Source organism: Bubalus kerabau, chromosome 3 (assembly GCF_029407905.1).
Source record: "Bubalus kerabau isolate K-KA32 ecotype Philippines breed swamp buffalo chromosome 3, PCC_UOA_SB_1v2, whole genome shotgun sequence".
NCBI lineage: Eukaryota > Metazoa > Chordata > Mammalia > Artiodactyla > Bovidae > Bubalus > Bubalus kerabau.
In genome coordinates, this window is record NC_073626.1 from 5,011,837 (window position 1) to 5,034,036 (window position 22,200).

General features: G+C 44.0%; 1 protein-coding gene across 2 annotated transcripts; it reads right to left on the bottom strand.

Moving 5' to 3' along the window:
- Positions 1 to 6,655: 6,655 nt before the first annotated feature.
- Positions 6,656 to 22,034, bottom strand: EEF1E1 (eukaryotic translation elongation factor 1 epsilon 1). 2 transcript variants are annotated; one of them, XM_055570550.1, is made up of 5 exons: positions 21,848 to 22,034; positions 17,622 to 17,822; positions 12,837 to 12,932; positions 11,492 to 11,654; positions 7,171 to 7,306 (listed from the first exon to the last, which is right to left on the bottom strand). In XM_055570550.1, the coding sequence occupies exons 1-4, from the start codon at positions 21,932 to 21,934 to the stop codon at positions 11,529 to 11,531; spliced, it is 510 nt and encodes a 169-aa protein (XP_055426525.1). In that variant the 5' UTR covers positions 21,935 to 22,034; the 3' UTR covers positions 7,171 to 7,306; positions 11,492 to 11,528. The 2 variants fall into 2 exon arrangements, with proteins under 2 accessions (XP_055426524.1, XP_055426525.1); XM_055570549.1 differs by lacking the exon at positions 11,492 to 11,654 and having other exon boundaries at positions 6,656 to 7,306; positions 21,848 to 22,021.
- Positions 22,035 to 22,200: the final 166 nt, after the last annotated feature.

Genomic DNA, 22,200 nt, shown 5'->3' on the forward strand with positions numbered 1-22,200 from the left:
GAATGTGGGTGAGACTAACATGTCTACAACATGTACACTCAGGACAGCACGCTGCTCCGCCATCAAGAGAAGGACTTTGTTCCCCTTCCAGGTCGGTCAGTCTGGACTGACCTTGTGACTTCCTTTGACCAGTAGAACCTATTTTTGAAGTGGGTTAACAAATTAAAAATGGAAGAAACTGAAGAATAGAAAGGAAAATATTAGATGGTCTTTAGGGGTAATGGCAACCCACTCCAGTGTTCTTGCCTGGAGAATCCCAGGGACGGTGGAGCCTGGTGGGCTGCCGTCTATGGGGTCGCAGAGTCGGACACAACTGAAGTGACTTAGCAGCTTAGCAGGGATAATATACTTAATATTACTGTGTATTAATCATATAAAGTTTTGGAAATGCCTCTGGCACGCTAAGCCCAGAGGCGGGTGTGTTGTGAAACAACGTTCTGCGTGTTGGTGTCAGCTGTCTTCTAGGAGCAGCTTTACCGTTCTGATCTTTCCTGGACAGAATCCCTCTTGTTGCCCTGAGCGCTGCTTCAGCGGAGCTCCGTCCCTTGAGAACATGCAGTGCTTCACCGTGAGAGCTGCTGCTATGAAGCTGGTATTGCGACAGAGACAACCGATGGGAAGTCAGGATGCTCTGACAGCATGCTGGGCCCACCTCCAGAACACTGGACTCGGATGTGAAAAACGACACGAGCACCCGTTTGTGGATGAGTGCAGCTGCTCTGTGTCACCCAAGCTTCTGACAGGTGGCTCTCGTGGTGGGGTTGTCACACCAGACCTGTTGAATCAGAAACTCAAACGGGGACCCGGCAATCTGTGTTTTGGGAAGCCCATGGTGATTACCATTCATGCTCGAGCCTGAGAACCACTGCATTCATGCCAGTGTCAGTCATCCATGCCCAAAACTTCTGACAGCGACTGTTAACTCTAGTGTACTTTCACACAAGTCACAAGGCTCGAGTCAAATGCCTATGAGTCAGGAGCTGGTGAGCTGGTGAGGCCAACCAGAGGGCCAAACATTCCCTGGTGGCTCAGATGATAAAGAATCTGCCTGGGATGAGGAAGACCTGGGTTTCATCCCTGGGTCAGAAAGATCCCCTGGAGAAGGAAACAGCAACCCAGTCCAGTATTTGTGCCTAGAGAATCCCACGGACAGAGGAGCGGAGCCTGGTGGGCTAGAGTCCATGGGGTCACAGAGAGTCAGACACTAGTGAACGACTGTATGTGTGTTGCAGGAGGTCGGGAAAAACTGGGCTAGTGGAAGAAGGATAACCCATTTTTGCACAAACAGACTAGTTCGTGGACTGCACCAAAGAAACTTTGTAATTTGTAATCAGATGGCTGGAAGTTTGTGGTCTTGTGCAAAGCAGGCCTGGGGCCTTGCTGTTTAGAGCAATGCCTTGTCAGGTTAGCTGTGTGACTATTGTATTTCAAGCTTAACTTGGACAGACAGGCCTGCCAGGCACAAATTTCTCAAGCAGATGATGTTCGGGGTGGGGGACAAAAATTATCCACAGCAAGGCCTCAAGCACAGATGACCCTCAGCAGAAATGGCAAGCCTAGTCCGTGGGATCCCTCCTACAGCTCACGAGCCCTGGGGACCCAGCCTCTCTGAAGTGGAAGAGACAGCACGGATGGGCCATCACATTAACTCGGCAGGCTGGAAGAGCTGAGGCGCTTTCATTCTCCCCACAAAGAAACCCAAGTTTAAAAGATGAAAATATTCCTCAAGGAATAGTGCTAATGGAAGAAGAAACCCTTGAGCCACAGAAGCAAAAGTGGCCAGCATCTCAAATTCTCCTGACTTCCTGTCTCCCTGCTTTTGGTCTCGCTTGTAAGTGAAAGATGAGTTTTGCTAGGTAAGGTAGCATTTGGAATTAGTTTTATTCATCAGCAGGAGGGAGAATAAGGCAGAGCCTGCAGGAATATGGGCTCCAGCAACAAGTAATCATTATTGCAAAATCAAATTCCCCATCTCATCTCGGATATGCCTGTATGTAACCCTGGAGCTGGGCTTCAGTGTTATAAATCCAGACCTAAGACGTGGAGGAGTGGGATGAGGAGCCCCTTGTGTACCGAGAACCTCTGCCTGGCAAGAGATATATGATGGCAACTTTCCCCCATTGCTTTTGCAGTAAAATTCACCCAGAGCTCCAGAAGAGTTGGGAATGTAATTCAGCTTCAATAAATCAAGACTAAAATTAAGATGGCCAGATATGTAGCTGCCTACTCAGGTGCATGGAGAATTTGAAATTTAGCGCCCTGGTAATGGGTCGGAACAGGTTATCCAATCATGGAGAGAAAGAAGAAATATTGCTCTCTGGGGTTAGAAAGCTAAATGCTCAAATCCATGACACCACCACATCTCTGCCAAAGCTAGATTAATATTAAAGTTTGTGTAACATCTGATTCTTTTTTTAAGTAATGAAGTCAAATGATAGGAAAAAATACACATACATGAAAGAGCTATACTTCGTAATCATTCTAATTTGACTCCTTGTCAAAGAACTGTGTCTTTCATCTCTTGGTGTGATGTATGTGTAACTGATTGTTACAAAGTCCTATTCTTTCCTAACAATACTTCTGCTTAAACTTTTATCAACACATCTTGAAGCTTTTCTGGAAGGACTTTAGCAGGGCTCTCACGTTTAGCACCAGGAGAGGGTGATCTGCCCATTCATTCCACTTCTACCTCCCTGCCTTGGTCCCTGAAGGAAAACTAATGTGCCCATCGAAGACTGTGGGGACTCTGGCTTCAGACTTAACTGGGCGGAGCCAATGGGGGACCTATATGCTTAACAGGGAGTGAAAATGAGAATGCTCACACATCTATTAAAACTCCTTGGTGTGAGGCTTCCCTGGAGGTCCAGTGGTTAAGCATCCACCTTGCAAGGTAGGGGACACTGGCTTGATCCCTGGCTGGGAAGATCCCACATGCCACGGGGCAGCTAAGCCTGCGCACCACAACCACTGAAGCCTGCGTGTCCCAGCGCCTGCTCACTGCAACTAGAGAAAGCCCGCATGCAGCAATGAAGACCAGTGCAGCCAAATACAAGCTAAAAAACAACAAACAGTGCAATGATCTTACTGCTGAGTGTGGATGGTGATGGGATAATTTACATTAGGTCACTTTTCCTACCATCTTGGGCGAGCATCTGCCTGCCAGGGACCAACAACCATAGAGCCCACTGCTGCTGCTAAGTCGCTTCAGTCGTGTCTGACTCTGTGCGACCCCATAGACGGCAGCCCACCAGGCTCCCCCGTCCCTGGAATTCTCCAGGCAAGAACACTGGAGTGGGTTGCCATTTCCTTCTCCAATGCGGAAAGTGAAAAGTGAAAGGGAAGTTGGTCAGTCGTGTCTGACCCTCAGCGACCCCATGGACTATAGCCTTCCAGGCTCCTCCATCCATGGGATTTTCCAGGCAAGAGTACTGGAGTGGGGTGCCATTGCCTTCTCCACAGAGCTCCACAAATCACTTCAAACCCCAGTGCACGCAAGGATGACAGGTGACGTCCTCCAATTCTGCAACTGTATGATTCCCGTTCACGCCAGCTGTGGCCTCAATGGGTGATCAGCATGTTGGTCAATCTCAGCCTCTGCCATGGTTCCTAAATTAACATGAGATAATGTGTATGTTCGGAGAAGGCAATGGCACCCCACTCCAGTACTCTTGCCTGGGAAATCCCATGGAAGGAGGAGCCTGGTGGGCTGCATCCATGGGGTCACTAAGAGTCGGACACGACTGAGTGACTGCACTTTCACTTTTCACTTTCATGCATTGGAGAAGGAAATGGCAGCCCACTCGTGTTCTTGCCTGGAGAATCCCAGGGACGGGGGAGCCTGCTGGGCACCCGTCTATGGGGTTTGATGGGGTCGGACACGACTGAAGCGACTTAGCAGCAGCAGCAATGTGTATGTTGTAAAGTGCCTGGTACAGAGCCCAGAACACAGACATGACTACGGTTATCTCATTATTTCTATTTACCTTCAGAGAATCCACAGGCTCTGTGGATGACACAGTTACACACTTGCCCTCATCGAGTTTCCAATCCAATCTTCTGTAAACAAATTCCAGAAACAGTATGCAAAGCATCCTTGGGAGAGGCTGCCAGCTGCTCAGCACCCCTTCAAAGTATGTGACAGCAGACTTTCCTGCCTACTCGCTGTGACAGAGACAGCCTTGTGCCCACCCATCCCTTCTTCCCTTCCTCCTCACTGACACGGCACAGGTTTTACTCTGGCGGGCGATGTGTGTGCTAAAGAACTACATTTCTGGCCTCCCTCCCAGTGGGGAGGAACAAAGTCATGTAAATAGATAGATATTGCTGAACAGGGCTTCCAGGAAAGGTCCTTCAAGTGAATTGACTCAGCTGGGAGAGGAGTCTTCTTGCCCTTCCTCCTGGCTTCTTTCTCTGGATCTTAATCATGGACTTAAAGTCTGGAGCCAATTGCCAACTTGGACCATGAGGTGAACTTGAGAAAACAGAAGACTACTTGTTTTGTATGAAGAAGTAGCTGGATGCCTACCAGCAACTGTGGACTGTCTTCTTTCACATGAGAAAAAAACAATCCCTTGGTTTTTCTGCTATCCACCTGTACCTAAATGCAATTCGCACTTAAACACTTTTCTTGGTTAGCTCAAGATATACTTAATACTACATTCTTTCAACAAACATATCCAGAATCTACTGTTATGTGCCACTCATTGTTTTTGACGGCTGAAAAAGTACCTCTGGTGGGAGACAAGCGATCAAAAAGAGCACAGTGATGTTCAGAGCCAGAATGGGAGGCGGGGGAGATGGGGTGGTCAGCATGGACCTGGTTTTCAGGGCATGACAAAGTTGAACACTGAAGAAGTTATCAAAGAAAGGGCATTTCAGGCCGAGAAGTGCCTGACGGAGATGACCAGAAGCCCAGCAGCCTAAGAGGAACTGAATGGTTTCAATTTAGACGCTAAGAGCATCATTTAATCTTCACCTGGGGGAACAGGTTTTTCTTTTCTGCCACCCTCTCACTGTCCAAGATCATCCTGGCATGCAGTACGTGAGAACTTGTTTGTTTTTTGTTTGATTGCACCGTGGGGCTCGCAAGATCTTAGTTCCCTGACCAGGGATGGAACTCAAGTTCTTGGTAGTAAGGGCGTCAAGTCCTGACCAGTGGACCTCCAGGGAATTCCCTGGTGATAACCTGTTGAAGCAACGTTGAACTCTGTAGTGAAGAACTGACTAGCAGATATAAGGAAGCCCAGAGGGTTAAGACTCACAAGGCACAAGTGGGAAGAGGGTCCGTTCGGTAAAGAGGCGTCCTCTGCCCCTTTCCTCACAGCGGACCTACACTGAAGTAAAAGAATGAAATGCTCAGGATGGGAGGGCTGGCTAGCCCGTCTCTCCTCTCTCCTGTCTGTCCTGCTTACCTCCCCGGGTCCAGGGGAGACCAGAGAAGTGTTAGGGGAAGGTGTGATTCGCAGTAGTTGAATTTAAGGTGGAAGGCTTACAGCAGACCCAGCTGCGAGAGTGGTTCGCCTGAAAAGTCAGACCAAGCAAGCCCACCTCTGTGGTTCACAAACTCCCAAGATGAACTTGAGCCCTCTAGTCTCTGAATATGCAAATACAAGTCGACAGTTTCTAATACAGAGGCTACTTTGTAAAATTAAAAATGCTCCAAGTAGCAATGAGTTGTGAAATCCAACCCTGTATAAACTGTCTTCATCTAAGGGCTTCTCTGGTGGTTCAGGGATAAAGAATCCACCTGCCAATGCGGGAGACCCGGGTTCAGTCCATGGTTGGGAAGATCCCCTGGAGATGGAAAGGGCAATCCACTTCAGTATTCTTACCTGGGAAATCCCATGGACGGGGAGCCTCTCGGGCTACAGTCCATGGGGGGGTCACAAAAACCAACTACCCAACAACAAATTACAGTATACTCAACACTCTTGCCTATTAACTCTCTTTACTCAGGAGGGGTGGGGCTCTTATAAAGGGAAACCTTTACTGATAGCCAGGGGCTGCACGTTAAGGCTTTTTTTCCCACACACATTGTCTCCACGAATCCTCAAAGTTTAGAGTCATCTTTATTTTTACATATTAAGAAAACGTGGTTACCTGATTTGCTTCAGGTCACGCATGCAGCTAGTACGTGATCAAAGCAGCATGGAGCCAAAAGGAGGTGATGGACATTTCCCAAGTCTCTGCTCTTCGCACTTGAACTTTGAATTGTCTTCTACTGAGACTCAGCCGGGGCACCAAAATCTTACATCATAATAAAGTGCTCAAAGACTCCGCTTTTCCTCCAGTTTGTAAATGTAAGCTCTTTAGCTCTCAATCACTGATTATTTATTGACTCAGCTGCTAGGAGTTATAAATTATATTGGTTTGTTAATAAAGTGTGAGTTTTTGTTCTTTAGGGCATTGAGGCAGCCTTTCTATGTTGGTTCTTATTAATAGTTTAGAAAAATCTAGTAGTTACAGAGTCAAAATTAGGGGGATGGTGGGAATTTCCCATCCCTTTTTAGCTGCTGCATATTCCAATACGCCCAAGGCCAACAAAAGAACTATTAACTCGAGGGAACATATTTTATCCCACTTCCCTCTCGGGCAGAGCAGCAGTTGGTTTCATGTCAATGAATACTGACTACAGGAAAGAAAGAAACAAAAAAGATTTTTCTCAACCACCTTTACTGACTCACATAAATATCGAAAGACAAATCCATCTGTCTTCCCTTTTTGTCTCCTTGGTGACAATTTACTCTAGCTGTTAATAAACAAACTACTAGAAATACACAGAAGGGGAAAATGAATTTTACAAGATGAGAGAGGTCAATAAACAGTCAAATATGTCAATTACTGGAAGGACTTTTTTTTTTAAGATTAAACCACTGATTTGCAACTTTTATTAACAGAAATCTCATCTATATCTATAAAAACCAAGATAACTGATAACTTGATTTCAACTCAAGTTTTGACAGCAGTTGAAGTTTTACATTAAAAAAACTGCAAAATGTCAACTGAAAAAACAGACAAAATGCTGGGACATGAGTTTGTACTTAAATTCTACCAACTTCAACAAATAGAGAATGGGTGCATATCGGTTCACGTCAGTCCTCTGGTCCGAAACACACTTCCCACTGGACATGGGTTATTCCCTCTTCTGGGCGGGGCGCGGTGGCTTCTACTGGGAATTAGTATATAGTCTGTTCTTGACGAAGACAACACTAGACAGATGCTGCCTAATCCCTGGACAGTGCTGAATGTGACAAAACCAGCGCGACACGTTAAGGTATCTCTCCTTCTCTTGAACTGTCAGGTCAACCTAAGTAGAGATGAAAAACACACACAACACAGACATTACGTAAGTGCGACTATTAATATCACTCGAGCGGGAGAGAGAAACTGGGGGGAACCCCCCACGGTGATCAAAGCCAACATATTCAAACAGGAGTGAACCATCTCAGCCACTTGGATGAGCTCTCCATTTGTTTAAGGCTTTCATGTTGCCGTCAAGACCAGACGTGCTTCTGAGCGAAACCTCAAGTTTTCAACAAATGAAAAGTCTACATTAAATCAGGATCTGGAAGACCAGAGGGTTTTTTTTTTATTGAAGAGAATAGCTTCTGAGAGACTAAGATATGGTTCTTTCGCCAGTATTTTTCACAAACCTAAAATAAGGAAGGTTTATTGGCATCTAACATACTTAACTGGAGAAGGCAATGGCACCCCACTCCAGTACTCTTGCCTGGAAAATCCCATGGATGGAGGAGCCTGGTGGGCTGCAGTCCATGGGGTCGCTGAGGGTCGGACACGACTAAGCGATTTCACTTTCACTTTTCACTTTCATGCATTGGAGAAGGAAATGGCAACCCACTCCAGTGTTCTTGCCTGGAGAATCCCAGGGATGGGGGAGCCTCGTGGGCTGTCTTTGGGGTCACATAGAGTCGGACATGACTGAAGTGACTCAGCAGCAGCAGCAGCAACATACTCAACAAGGGAATACAAGGTAAACTCACATACATACATATCTACAAATATACACACACACACATTTCTGGATGGCTGCTGTATATAAACGTGCAGACAACTGCTGATTTCTACTAAACTCTGGAGAAATACACAATGACTCTTTTACTGTTGAGTAATCATCGCTTAACAGAAGAAGGAAGGGCTATTTCCAGGGTGTGTGTCTCGGATGAACAACAGTCATTCTGAATTCTCTTTGCAGTAAAGCTGAACTTGATCTTTAGAGGATGTAGCAGCTCACAGCTCACAGCTCATTGGAGAAGGCAATGGCACCCCACTCCAGTACTCTTGCCTGGAAAATCCCATGGACGGAGGAGCCTGGTAGGCTGCAGTCCATGGGGTTGCTAAGAGTCGGGCACGACTGAGCAACTTCACTTTCACTTTTCACTGTCATGCATTGCAGAAGGAAATGGCAACCCACTCCAGTGTTCTTGCCTGGAGAATCCCAGGGACGGGGGAGCCTGGTGGGCTGCCGTCTACGGGGTCGCACAGAGTCAGACACGACTGAAGCGACTTAGCAGCAGCAGTAGCAGCAGCACCAGCTCACAGAACTGACTGTCCCGCTATAAGGAGGCCCAGAGACTTGGTTAGGGAAAGATGCAATCAACACCGTGGGTCAGACCTCCGATCACTTCACTGGGCTCAGACCCCAGTCCAGGCAACTTGAAGCCTTTTATCTGAGCCAAACTTTGGATTGGAATCATGAAGAGGTGTCAGGCAAGAGGCCAGCAGGCCAGCCACAGACCAGGTAAGATTAGTGTAGTTCCTTCTCCTGTTGTTAGTTCATTTATTTAACATATTGCAAGTCTCCATGAAACTGACTAGGAATGTTCACAAACACAAAATCTCAGTCACCCTCTGGGACTGCAAACCCATTAGCCATCTGCTTGTTGCGTATTCCTGGGTCCACAGGCAAATACTCTCCTAAGGCACCAGCTCAGCAACACTGAAGGACAAATCACTCTGGCATTTGATAATTATTACAGAATAGAAAATATTATAAAGGGTAGACAGGTAGCATTTTCTCAATAAATGTTTAATTGAACTCATATTTTCCTTTCATGTTTACTACCAGGCAATTTAAATAGAAAAGCGGATAAGGGATGGTATGGGGAGGGAGGGGGGAGGAGGGTTCAGGATGGGGAACACATGTATACCTGTGGCGGATTCATTTTGATGTTTGGCAAAACTAATACAATTATGTAAAATTTAAAAATAAAATAAAATTAAAAAAAAAATTGAAACAGAAACTTAAAATTCACCAATATACCATAAAAGAAAAAAAAAAAAAAAAAGAAAAGCGGATAGAAGTCATCCGGCCTTCCTTTTTGCCTTCATGACATTAGGATACAAGTGTACTAATATCTGATCTGTTAACATCATCTTTGATGTCAAATGTTTATCTCTGTTGGACCAGTTTACCAGCAGTGAGAGTCTCATTGCTACTGTTACATAAAACTTCACTTTCCGGTTTAAATCCTACATGCAAAGTGCTATTCATTGTTGTTTTGTTGATAGGTCGTAGTTGTGTCCGATTCTTTTGTGATTCTGTGACCTGTAGCCCGCCAAGCTCCTCTGTCCATGGGATTTCCCAGGCAAGAACACTGGAGTGGATGGCCATTCCCTTCTCCAGGGGATCTTTCCAAGCCAGGGACTGAACCCAGGTCTTCTGCATTGCAGGCAAATTATTTTCTGTCTGAGCCACCAGGGAAGCCCACTTTCACACAAACACATACATATGTACATATATGCATAAATAAAATTCAAAACCAACTTCAAAAAACCTCTTTACTGATGGCTAAAGCAAACAGAAGTAGCAAGTATTACTCCAACTTGATTTCATGTCAGCTGTTGATACATATGGTGAGTCCAATTTGACTGCGTACAATCTGACTAATTTCAGAACTCTTTGATTTTAAAAAGCCTCTACTCAGCTGTTTTGTGAGATGTTATTGTTCAGAATGAATTAAAATGCACAAAGAAAGCATTTCCAAATAGTGAGGCTTGTCTGATCTGGGTTCAAGTTGTTCACTCAAGTTTTGACGCGGGGGAAGGGCGGCGTCTGTTTTACAATCTACCCTTCAGAGCAGCCCGTGCGGTCAGGCTGGCGAGCGCCGCCAGCAGGCCTACTCCCGAAGAGGGCAGCAGCCCACACCAGCGCGCGCAGAATCAGGGCTTCACCACCTAAAAGCTGCGCGCTGTCCAGCCTCCAGTGTCAGGAAGACAACAGACCCACAGCAGAAAATAATTTTTATTCCAAGAGCTTCTGAAGTTTCTTCTAACATTTCCTAATTGATTCTTTTAATTAGATGATCTGTGTTAGAGAACGTAAATTTGTTCGCTTTCCCTCAGGACATTTTGCTAGAGTACAACCTGTTTCCAGGAAGATCACGTTACACTTAACTTCTGGTTTTGTTACCACCACTACTCTTTCGGAAAACATGCTGTAAACAGAGAAACAAACAGAAGACTTGACTCTCACCAAACTTACATTATTTTACAACTCTTGGGAAGGGATCCCCATCAGCTACTTTACTTATAACTGGTTTCCCACCATCCCTTTCTAGCTGAATTTTTCTTTTTCTTTAATAATGGGAAACACAATGCGATTCTTCTGGTTAACACTTCCTGCTTCTCACTGGTCTGCAAGCCAGTGTGTCTGCAGTGATGTTCATCCTTCCTAGTGAACCATTTCTTCCTATTTACACTGGCGCTCTATAACCAGTTTGAACTGTAAGGCCAAACAGATAACATTCCTAGTCACTAATTTTCCATGAAGACATGTCAGAAACACTCTGAGCGACCCTTTTCAGACCAGAGGAAATGCTGGTCTGCGGGCTTTCCGGCAGACTCCACGCTGCCTCCCGGACACTCTTTACAGCTGGCGTTCCTGGATTGTTCGGTAGCTATTTCTTTTTTACTTCTTTCTTTCTAAAAGAATGATACCTCCACTGGTGTTCCAAACTCCAAAACAAATGTATTTCAATTGATAACAATCTTATAGTTGAGCAGCACGTAACGTTACAAAGGATTTTAATAATCTTGAGTAACAGCCTGTTCATGGGGGCTGCTGTGTACCGGTGAAATCACTTCAAGAGAGCAATGAGTCACTGGGCTGATCACGAACGGCCACAGTAACTGGCCGTGCAACAAAGGAGGAACAACGTAATGCTCCCCAGAGGGAATTAAGAGACCAGATCTCAGGAGTGACTCGGCCACAGCTAAAAGCGGGCTCACGCGAAACAAAACACAGCGGGATCATTTGATGACTTGAAGGTTCCCTGCTTCATACACGGTGCTGACTGCACTGATTACATATTAAGTATTTAATAATGTGAACAAGGAAATGAAGGAACATATGAGGGTAAAAACAAATACACAGCCAAGAAAAACAAGAAGCTATGGGATGAACTTGAGCATGGAGCTATCTGAACCTCCCATCAACCCTGCCTGAAATTAATACCCAGAAATCACTTCTCACCTGGGTAAGTTTACACCCAACTCAGCACGGGTGTCATTCAACACCACAGGGCAACACGGTCACAGCACAGGCTCCGTCTGTGAGGCCTGTTCCTTGAGAAGGTGTTTCCTGCTCCGATGTAACCTGCCTGCGCGTGCAGCAGAGTGGAGGCTTCGGTTGTGGACTCATTTGATGAACCCAAGGGGACGGTGAAGTGATTTACATATTATTCCACTCAATTTTGTTTCAGAAAAAATGAGCATGAGATCCTTAATCATAATATTGTAATCATATAAAGAGGATATACATCTCAAAAAAATAGAGATATAAATAAGCAGGGATCACTGAATACTGTCAATGGAAGACTAGGTTTTTGGGTTTTTTTGAAGCTTTATTTCGTTTACTCATTTTTGGCTGAGCCATATGCCTTGTGGCAGCTCAGTTTCCCCGACCAGGGACTGAACCCAGGCCACAGGAGTGAGAGCCCAGAATAGTAACCATTAGGCCACCAGGGAATTCCCAGAAGCCTCGTTTTAACAGACGGCACTGAATGAAACACTTCCAACCTGCTTGAGAACCACAGGCCCTTGTGGGCACCTAGAATCAGTGAAATAGCCTGGCAGCTGGTACATTAGGGAATGAGGACCTTGTTCACTCTGCTGGCAAAGATTTCCACACAAGCTCCCTCCTTCTGAGTATTTCCTTTCCCTACTGCATGACCTGTATAAGCCACAGTGAGAAGAAAGTGAAATAAGCACTGGTTTGCAAGAGTCACACTTCCTTATAGTCTTTTATTTTTTAATTAGAGGGGAGAAATGCTCATCTTCTTAATGACAGCGCGTGTGTGGTTTCTCTGACACAGCTCAGCGTGGAGACAGGACTGAACACGTGTATTTGGACTGACCAAGAGCTGAGGATTCAAGTTACACATCCAGCAATCTAGGCTGGATGGGGAAGAAAGTGCACAGGCTTGAAAAAAGGGTAGAAACTGAGTTACTTCAGGTAACAAAGGGACCAGGGAGTAAGACTGGAGTAAGAGAGGAGGTCGCAGAAGGTGGGCTACTAAAAGCAGGAGTGGACAGGTGATGGCGAGGTCCAGGTAAGGAGGACAACCAAGTCCAAAGGGGCCACAAAGAAAAGCAAGACCAAGAACAGGAACAAAACCAAGCATGTCAAGGAACAGGAAGCTCCTATGTGTGATGGATCCATGGAAGGAAGGAATATTTGCATAAGGTACCTTATATAAAAATAATCCCTTTCATTTGATAAGGTGAAAATGCAAATTTGATTTAAATTCAAGACAAATGAAAAAAAGGCATTCTGAACATTGCAGACAAAAAGAGCCAATAACTATTTGAATACTCACAATAAAGCGATGAAGCCCATAATATAATAGGATATCTGCTAATGTGAAGTTATATCCTGTAAGGTAGACTTTATCTTCAAGATATGAATTAAGATCCTAGAAAAACAAATAACAAAATATTAATTTAAAAAACAATAAAAATAAACAATTATACATTTGATTTGAAACATTTAGAAAGCTATTAGAAAGCAAAACACTGAAATTTAATAAATTCAATCTTTGACAATAACAAATTTATTTGAAATCACAAATCATACATCAACTCATTTTTAAAAACAGGATAATTATTATTCATCTTATTTTATTTTAAATAAATAAGAAAATATTAGAAAATGATATTCACAGTGCCATCTATGGTAATTTCAAAGACTCCAACTGTTTCTTTGGGGAGATGGGGGAACATTTTATAAATCATGCTCATGTTAGATTTATTTTCTCCATTGAAATATAAAAAGCTCCTCAACAACTCCTACGTCTTAAGAGAATTAAAATGTATTGGTTTGTTAGATTTTTTAATATATGTATGTTTTTAACTTCTTAATTGAGAATAAATACGTGTAACGCGTTAAAATTAATCAGATTTTTATCTACCACCACAACCACTGGTAGGTGCATAATTCACTTAATGTTAAGGGCATCCACACTGTGGTGCAATCAATGTTCAAAACTTTTTCATCTCAGAAAGCTAATGCTCTGAACTTTTTAAACCAACTTCCCCTTTCTCTCATCCCCAAGGCCCTGGCAGCCACTATTCTGCTTTCTGTTTCTATGATTTTGTTCACAGCATTTTGTATATGCTGTATATGAGCAGAACCATGCACTATTATTTGTCTTTCTGTGACTGGCTTATTTCACTTAGCATAATATTCTTAAGATTTATCCATGATGCAGCCTGTGTCACAATTTCCTTCTTTATTAAGGCTGATTAACATTCCTAGGTAATCATTCCAGAAAAACTTCTTAAGCTGCAGAGACAGCAGTTTGTTTTCATTTTCAAATCATATGCCACATGCTTGGCACACAGTGGTTCAGTAGTCAGTAAACGTTAGCTGAATTGAATCTGAGCTCTTTGAATTTGCCCAAGCCTTCATTTAAAGACAGTCATTTTCAAAACTGTTTATGAATATGGGATTGTAAGGGGTGGTACAGATGATGACGTTAAAAAAATATGTACATAGACAAGGAAACAGATGCATAAGAATCAAAATAAAACTGGGCAGAGAAGGTAAAACACAATGGTACATACAGGCTATCACTTAGTTCCCTAGCAATCTGTTGGATAGAAATGTTCTTCCCTCCAAATGTCTTCATATGAAACAAGTTTGATACAGCATAAGAATAAAATATCTGCAGTTAAGAACTATCTCTAAAAGAATCTGAAATAATAATTTAACACTGCTTTGTATAGTGTATATATTCTTAAAATATTCCATATCTATGTTTTAGTTAGGGCTTCCCTGGTGGCTCAGAATCCATCAGCAGTGCGGGAGACCTGTGTTCGATCCCTGGGTTGGGAAGATCCCCTGGAGGAGGGCATGGCAACACACTCCAGTATTCTTGCCTGGAGAATCCCATGCACAGAGGAGCCGAGCCTGGCGGGCTCCAGTCCATGGGGTTTCAAAAGTCACAAAGACACAACTAAGCGACTAAGCATGGCACAGCATGGTTTTCGTTATAAAGACTCTTTTAAGGGGATACTCTTTAGTTATAAAAACTTTAAAATGGAGTTTCAAAAACTATCAAGAGTTAATATTTTTCTGATTAGTGATATAAATCAAAATTTTCAGAAATTAAATTTTGATTTTTCAGAAATTGAATTCTGAAATTTAAAACACAGAATTTCACACTCAAAATATTCGTGGAAAAGAACTAAAGTGTGATGTTCATTATTCTGGCCTAGGGGATTCCATGGACTGTATAGTCCATGGGGTTGCAAGGAGTCAGACACGACTGAGGGACTTCACTTCTTCACTTCACTTCTTTGATATTCTTTATTTGGTTAGACATTCCTCTCAAAGGACTGCCATACTGATTAATAGTGACAATTCTTTGGGAAGATCCCCTGGAGAAGGGGAAGACTACCCACTCAATTATCCTGGCCTGGAGAATTCCATGGACTGTACAGTCTGTGCGGAGAAGGCAATGGCACCCTACTCCAGTACTCTTGCCTGGAAAATCCTGTGGATGGAGGAGCCTGGTAGGCTGCAGTCCATGGGGTCACTAAGAGTTGGACATGACTGAGCAACTTCACTTTCACTTTTCACTTTCATGCATTGGAGAAGGAAATGGCAACCCACTCCAGTGTTCTTGCCTGGAGAATCCCAGGGATGGGGGAGCCTGGTGGGCTGCCGTCTATGGGGTTGCACAGAGTCGGACACGACTGAAGCGACTTAGCAGCAGCAGTACAGTCCGTGAGGTTGCAAAGTTTCTGACACAACTGAGCGACTTTCATACATCCTTCATCTGGATCCAAATGTTAGTGTATCGTAATGCCTGCTTTTTTTAAAAAAATAATTTTATTTATTTTTGGCTGTGCTGTGCAGGTTCTTCTCTAGTTACAGAGAGTGGGGGCTACTCTCTAGGTGTGGCACATGGGCTCCAGGGCTTCAGCAGCTGCGGCATGTGGGCTCAGCAGCTCTGGAGCATGAGGGATCTTCCTGGGCGTGCTTAGTTGTGTCTGACTGTCCGCGACCCTGTGCACTGTAGCCCACCAGGCTCCTCTGCCCATGGGATTTTTCAGGCAACAATACTGGAGTGGGTTTCCATTTCCTACTCCAGGGATCTTCCTGGACCAGGGATCCAACCTGTTTCTCCTGCGCTGGCAGGTGGATTCTTCACCCTGAGCCACAGAGGAAGCCCAATGCCTGTTTTTTAATTACATATTACCTTGGCTCTGAGCCACTGTGGTTTTACCTTTGAAATGGAACTTTCACAAGTAAATTAAATCCTTTTACAATATTCTTATAGCAAGATTTTTTTAAAAAGTAAAAAAAACAGAAACAGCCCAGTATAAAAACAGGCAAAGAAGATATGTAAGGAAATTTTTTTAAAAGATGATGAAAATGCTCATGTTATGAAAAAAAGGCCACAGCATTAATAATGTCACACATTCAAAAACAGCAAAGTAAACAAAGAGATCACTTTTTGGCTTTGTCATGAAATTGGGGTGGTACAGGAGGAAAAGGGGTAACATTTTTGTCAGCAGGGGTTTTGTGGAAGAGGCCATGGTCATCATATACTGGCAAACTACAATAAAACACTTTTCTGGAAGGCAAATGAGCAACATAGCCTTAGAAATGTATATAGCTTTGGTCCAACAATTTCCCTTGCAGGAGTTTAGCCTAAGGAAACAAATGGAATGCGTTAAAATATTTAGCCACAGCCTGGTAATTACATGGGTACAGACTAAATGCTGACACAACTATATGACAGAATACTAACAGGACCATCAGAGAGAATATAAGTGAGTATTTATGGACTTAAAAGGGCTTCCCTGGTGGCAGAGTGGTAAAGAACCTGCTTGCCAATGCAGGAGACAGAGGTTCGATCCCTGATCTGGGAAGATCCCACGTGCCTTGGAGCAACTGTGCCCGTGCGCCTCCCTAGCTGAGCTTGTGCTCTAGAGCCTGGAAGCCGCAGCTACAGAGCCGCTGGGCCCATGCTCCACCACAAGAGAAACGACTGCAACGAGAAGCCTGCTCACTGAAACTAGAGTGACGCCCCGCTCGATGCAACCAGAGAAAGCTGGTGCAGCAACAAATACCCAGCCCAGCCATAAAAAAATAAAAAACAGTACTAAAACAACAAACAAAAACACTTAAAAAAAAAAGGATAGTTGATCATGATAGACCTATAAAGGAAAAAGATCTGGAATTTATTTTCTACCAGTTCTATTGATGGTATCTGTCAGGAACAGAATTTAAACCACTTCCCCCAGAATGATAAATGAAAAGCTTTCAGTACTATGAGTTCTTCTCGTACAACTTACATTACCAATTTATAACTGGCATAAAATTAGGAAACAGAAAGGATTCCTACAATGATGTGGTTGACTGGGTGATGTCTAAGGTTCCTTCAAATGTTAAGCTTTAAAAAAAAAAAACTGCTTTATTTTTATATAGGTAACAAAAATAATTTTATTTAGAAACTTTCATTTTTGGTAATTCTAGAGCCATATTTGGTTTCTATTTTATAACAATAGATTCTTTAATTCTAATTTGATTTCTTTAGAAAGAAAATACAAATCCTAGAGCATTAAGTCTCAAGGGAGGGAAATGGGAATTCTCACATCAATCGGACAGGCTTTTCTCAAACTACAACCCCCTCAAACTCTGATTCCTTCTTTCCTTTAAGAAAGTACTTTGCTGCTTAGAGAATCAGAACTACTGACTGGGGGAAATAAGTATCAAGCAATCAAATAAAAGAAAAAATCATAAAAAGCTATAATTATGGACTGTGATGAGTGCTACAAAGGAAAAGCACAGGATGTTAGTAAAGAAAAGCATTTAAACAAGAAAGTGCATCTGTGTGAGAGAGGCAGTAGCCAAGGATGTGACTGAGGAAGGGTATCTGAGCTGAGGTCCGAGCTGAGGGGCGGGCAGAGTCTGTTCCAGGGAAAGGCAGCAACAGATACAAGCAGGGAAAGACAGGAACAGGTATAAAGTATCTCGAGGTAGAGGAAACAGTAAAGAGACCAGGAGCTTCAGTTACTGCATCTCAGGGAAAAGAGATCCCGGCTATTACTAGTTCACACACGGCAGCCCATAAACAGACATCTTGCCATACCTTCAGGACCGTGTGGATGTCGTCTTTACTGGAGTGTCCGTCCACTCGCGTTACCCTGTACTCTAACCACTGCTGAACCACGGCTTTCTCCTCTGCCGTGCTCCCCAGCAAATACTCCTTGTTGGCCTGCTTGACTAGGTGAGCTGCTATGGTAGTCAGTCCCGTTAGACTCGGACCATTGTTTGTCTGAAGAACTGGAATCTCACACAGAAAGAAAAAAAAATCTCAAAATACCATCACAACTGATAAGTTCTAAATCCTAAACTTTTTCTTTTTTTTAAAATACTCTTAATTTATTAAATAGGCTTCTCTGGTGGCTCATTGGTAAAAAATCCACCTGACAATGCAGGAGACACAGGTTTGATCCCTAGGTCTAGAAGATTCCCTGAAGAAGGAAATAGCAACCCACTCCAGTATTCTTGCCTGGAAAACCCCATGAACAGAGAAGCCTGGTGGGCTAGAGTCCCATGGGGTCGCAAAGAGTTGGACTCAACTGAGCAAGTAAGCATGCATGCATGTAGATATTAAACTATATACAAATCAAAGTCAGGAAAATAACAGTTATATTAGTTTACATTTGATAATAGTTGCTTGATGTCATGAAACTGGTGGTAACATTGCAAAAATAGAGTAATGATATTTCTACCTAATTTATAACTACATATGTACAAAAATAGAAAATGGAAATATAATAATACCACATTAATTTCGATCAAGATTACCCACACCCTATTTAGCAAGGTGAACGAATGTGCTTACATAAACCCAATTTTGTAATAACAAAAACGAGAAACAATTGTAGTGAACACTGAATTCGTGTTGATACAGCTAGAACCACCAAATGAGTTGTAGCCTGGCTTAAGTGACATGTGATCTAATGTGAGTAGTTACCTCATTAACTAATTAGTTAACTCATTATATGGTATGGACTGTGATGGTGATTTTGCTGCCATGGATTGCATATTCATCAATTTTGGGGTGATTTGAATGAGTACACTCATAATAAAAGTCTATAATAAAGTCAGGGCTTCAGGTAATCATCTGAAAAACAATTCTACTTTTTAAAGTTTTCCTGATTATAACAGCAATACAAAGGATCAGATTGTAAGAAACTGCTAATTAATTTAAAAGTTTTTGATGCAAAACTAGGCAAAATATTGAGAAATTTAAAAGAAAATGGGAAGTATCACAAATAGGGAGACCAACCAATTATAAAGAACAAGTAAACAATCTAAACGACTTCAGGAAACCGCAAGGGAACATTTTCAGAAGACGGCTGCTCTTTCCTGCTCTTTTCAGCCTCCTGAACTCAGTGACTTACTCTATACAGGGCCCTTTCACACTTGAACCTGGGTCAAAAAGACCATGTGACGTATACGGGAAGATTAACATTTTATGAATACAGATTCAAAGGTTACATCCTAAACAATAAAGGAAGTAACCAGAGGCCTTCTAGCTTTCCCCTTCCTCACCAGCTATTTCCATTCACTAGCTAGCTCCCTGAACTCTCACTTTTGCCTTTACCCTTAAGCGAAACCGTCACTTCTAAGATCGCCAATAATCTCCTTTAAAAATGCATTAAAAAGTAAACATATGAAGCTCGCTGAGGGTGCTGCCAGTGTTCCATTCCCTGACTGTGACGGTGTGCACTTTATGGCGGTGGTTTAGTCACTGAGCTGTGTCTGACTCTTGTAACCCCGTGGACTGCAGCCTGCCAGGCTCCTCTGTCCATGGGATTCTCCAGGCAAGAATACTGGAGTGAGTTGTCATTTCCTTCTCCAGCACTTTATGGTAGGTAAAGAGACTGTGCTTCCAGTGTGGGAGGGAGGCAGGGAAGGAAGAAAGAGGAAAAAAGAGAAAGAGGGAGAGGGCAGGAGGGAGGAAGGAAGGAAGAAACAGAGAGGAGAGAAAGAAAGGGGAAAGAAAAGAACTCACGATTGCTGAGTGTGGGAGGAAAAGGACAATTCTAAAGAGAACTATTTGTAAAAATAAATTATCCACAACCGCATCACAGGAAGTCAAAAAATTCCTGGTTACTTTCTTGTCTAATCGCTACATCTTCTAAGATGTAAGAGGCAAGTAATTGCATCCTCAGTTCAAGATCAAGAACCAAGGTTCCAGGTAGGTTTGTGATGGGGGAGTCAGGATTTCAATCAAGTACAACTGGCTGGAAAGTTCATTTTCTTTCGTTCACACAGTCTAAGCAGACAAACTTTATGCAGTTGCAATCATGGGACATGTACTATTTCACATTCATCTTAAGGTTCCATGATCTTCAAAGTAATCACTTTCAATAGCTACATAAATAATATCTCAATGTGCTGATGTACTATAACTTAACAATGGTTCTCCCAGAGTTGCATTTCTGGATTGTTTTGAAATTTTAATTATTATTGATATTATTGCAGAGAATGCCTTACTGCTGGCTAACTGCTGTCAGTTGTCTTCCCCCCAAAAAATGAATGAATCTTATCGTAGGTCATCATCCCTTTCCCCAAACACATCAACAGAAACCTTCAACAGCTGCCCTCTGCTTAAAAAAAAAAGAAAAAGAAAAAAGTTTAAAATAAGAAACCACACCTTGAACTCCACAACCCTCACAACTGGGACTCCAACTATAATTCTGGGTTTACCTTGTATTGCATCATCCATCACATTGCTCTACTTGTTACCTCAAATTACCCAATCTTACATAATTTATTAGTTTTATACACTTTAAACACCAACTTTTCATGAAGTTTCCAAACTCATTTTTATAGTCAGAATTAACTTTCTCTTTCACACTCATCAATAGCGCTTTCCTGCACTCAGTAACTATTCTGTTCTGCTTAAAAAGAGCCCCCATGACTTTTTCTCATGCTGGATGGTAAACTCCCTGAAGGCAGGATTCATGTTTGGCAAATGTGTGGGGAAAAAAAACAAACCAAATGAGAGAGAAGCAGCAGCAGGAGAGGAATCAGCTGGAGGCCAGAGAAAAAGGAAAAAGCAGGTCTCTCTGGCTCCAGTCAGTAGGCTTGTCTTCTGCAAGTCACACATCTTCTCATGTGTGTGTCTATGTGTGTTCAGCTGTGTCCAACTCTGTGTGTGTGTGGATTCAGCTATGTCCGACCCTGTGTGAGTGTGTTCAGCTGTGTGCGATTCTCTGCAATCCCATGGACTGTAGCCTGCCAGGCTTTTCTGTTTACAGATTTTTCCAGGCAAGAAGTACGTTGCCATTTCCTATCCCAGGGGGATCTTCCCGACCCAGGGATCCAACCGGAGTCTCCTGCATTAGCAGGCGGGTTCTTTACTACTGAGCCACCTGGGAAACCCTTTCTAGACTTCAGTCTAACTTGTAAAAACTACAACACGACTGATTCGGGGATGAAGCAGTCTTCGGTTCTTCCGAAGAAGTCAGAAAAAGGGAAAAAAAGAACCGAAGAAGTCAGAAGAAAGAAAGAAAAAAAAAGTTCATCCAGAAAAAAATCCCCAAGGGGCAAAAACCTTATATAATCCAAAGTTGTTTTCCTATAGTCCCCTCCTCTAACACAGTCATTCCTCCTGCGCAACCACTTCGCTTTATAAAACACAGAAGCCCTTCAAAGCCCTTAGAAATCTGAGTTCCCATGCCTCACTAGGTCCAGACCGCGGAACTTCCCCCCAGATCTCAGCACGCTGAACAAGGAACTTGATCAGACCTTAGAACAGGATTCCACTAAGAGATCTTGCGGCCGTCCACGCCGCAATGCAGCACTTTTCAGCACTGTAACCAAAATAGCTGCGATGTGTGTCCACTCAGCTGAAAACCAAGCCTCCGGAGGGGACGGGAGGGGCACGGCCGCCTCGACCACCGCCGTACCCCCGGGCCTGGCACGGTGGACCCCGCACCCCGTTTGCTCTCTGAGGACCCCTTCCCTTTCCCAGAGCGGGAACCCGAGGGCTCTCTGAGGACCCCCCCCCCCGCCCCGCCTTCCGAGAGCGGGAACCCGAGAGCTCTCTGAGGATTCCCTCGCTTTCCCAGAGCGCGACGATGACAGTTTGGCAGGAGGGAAAGTTCGGGGCGAGCGGAGCATTCCTCTCGCTCCCTCAACTCCCTCCGGGAGCCAGGGCCGCAGAAGACTGGGAGCGCAGACACGTGAGGAGAAGCCGGGCAGCATCCTCGCTCCGCAGCCTCCCCCGCCCGGCCCGGCCCTACCCGGCCGCGCTCCCGTTCCCCTCTCCCGCTCCGCGCCGCCTCCGCTTCTCACCTGGCGCTCGCCCTGAGCGCTGTACTTGTTCCCTTTACTCAGCCCCAGAGACTTCTCCAGCAGCGTCAGCTCCGCGGCCGCCGCCATCTTCCGGCAGAGCTCCCGGCAAGGATCTCCTGCATTGGCTGAGAGGGACGTCCCGCTCCCTCAAACGTCACCGGCTATTGGCTGAACTCAGGGGGCGTGCCAACACGCAGGAGGCGGGGTTAATGAGGGCGGGGCCGAAGGCGGGGTGTGTGACAGGTGGAGAGAGGTTGGCCAGCCTCAGAGATGCACCCAGGGTAGCAGCAGAATTCTGAATTTAAAGATTATTCAGAGAGCGCTGGGTATGTTAGTGTCCAGTAATTTGCGTA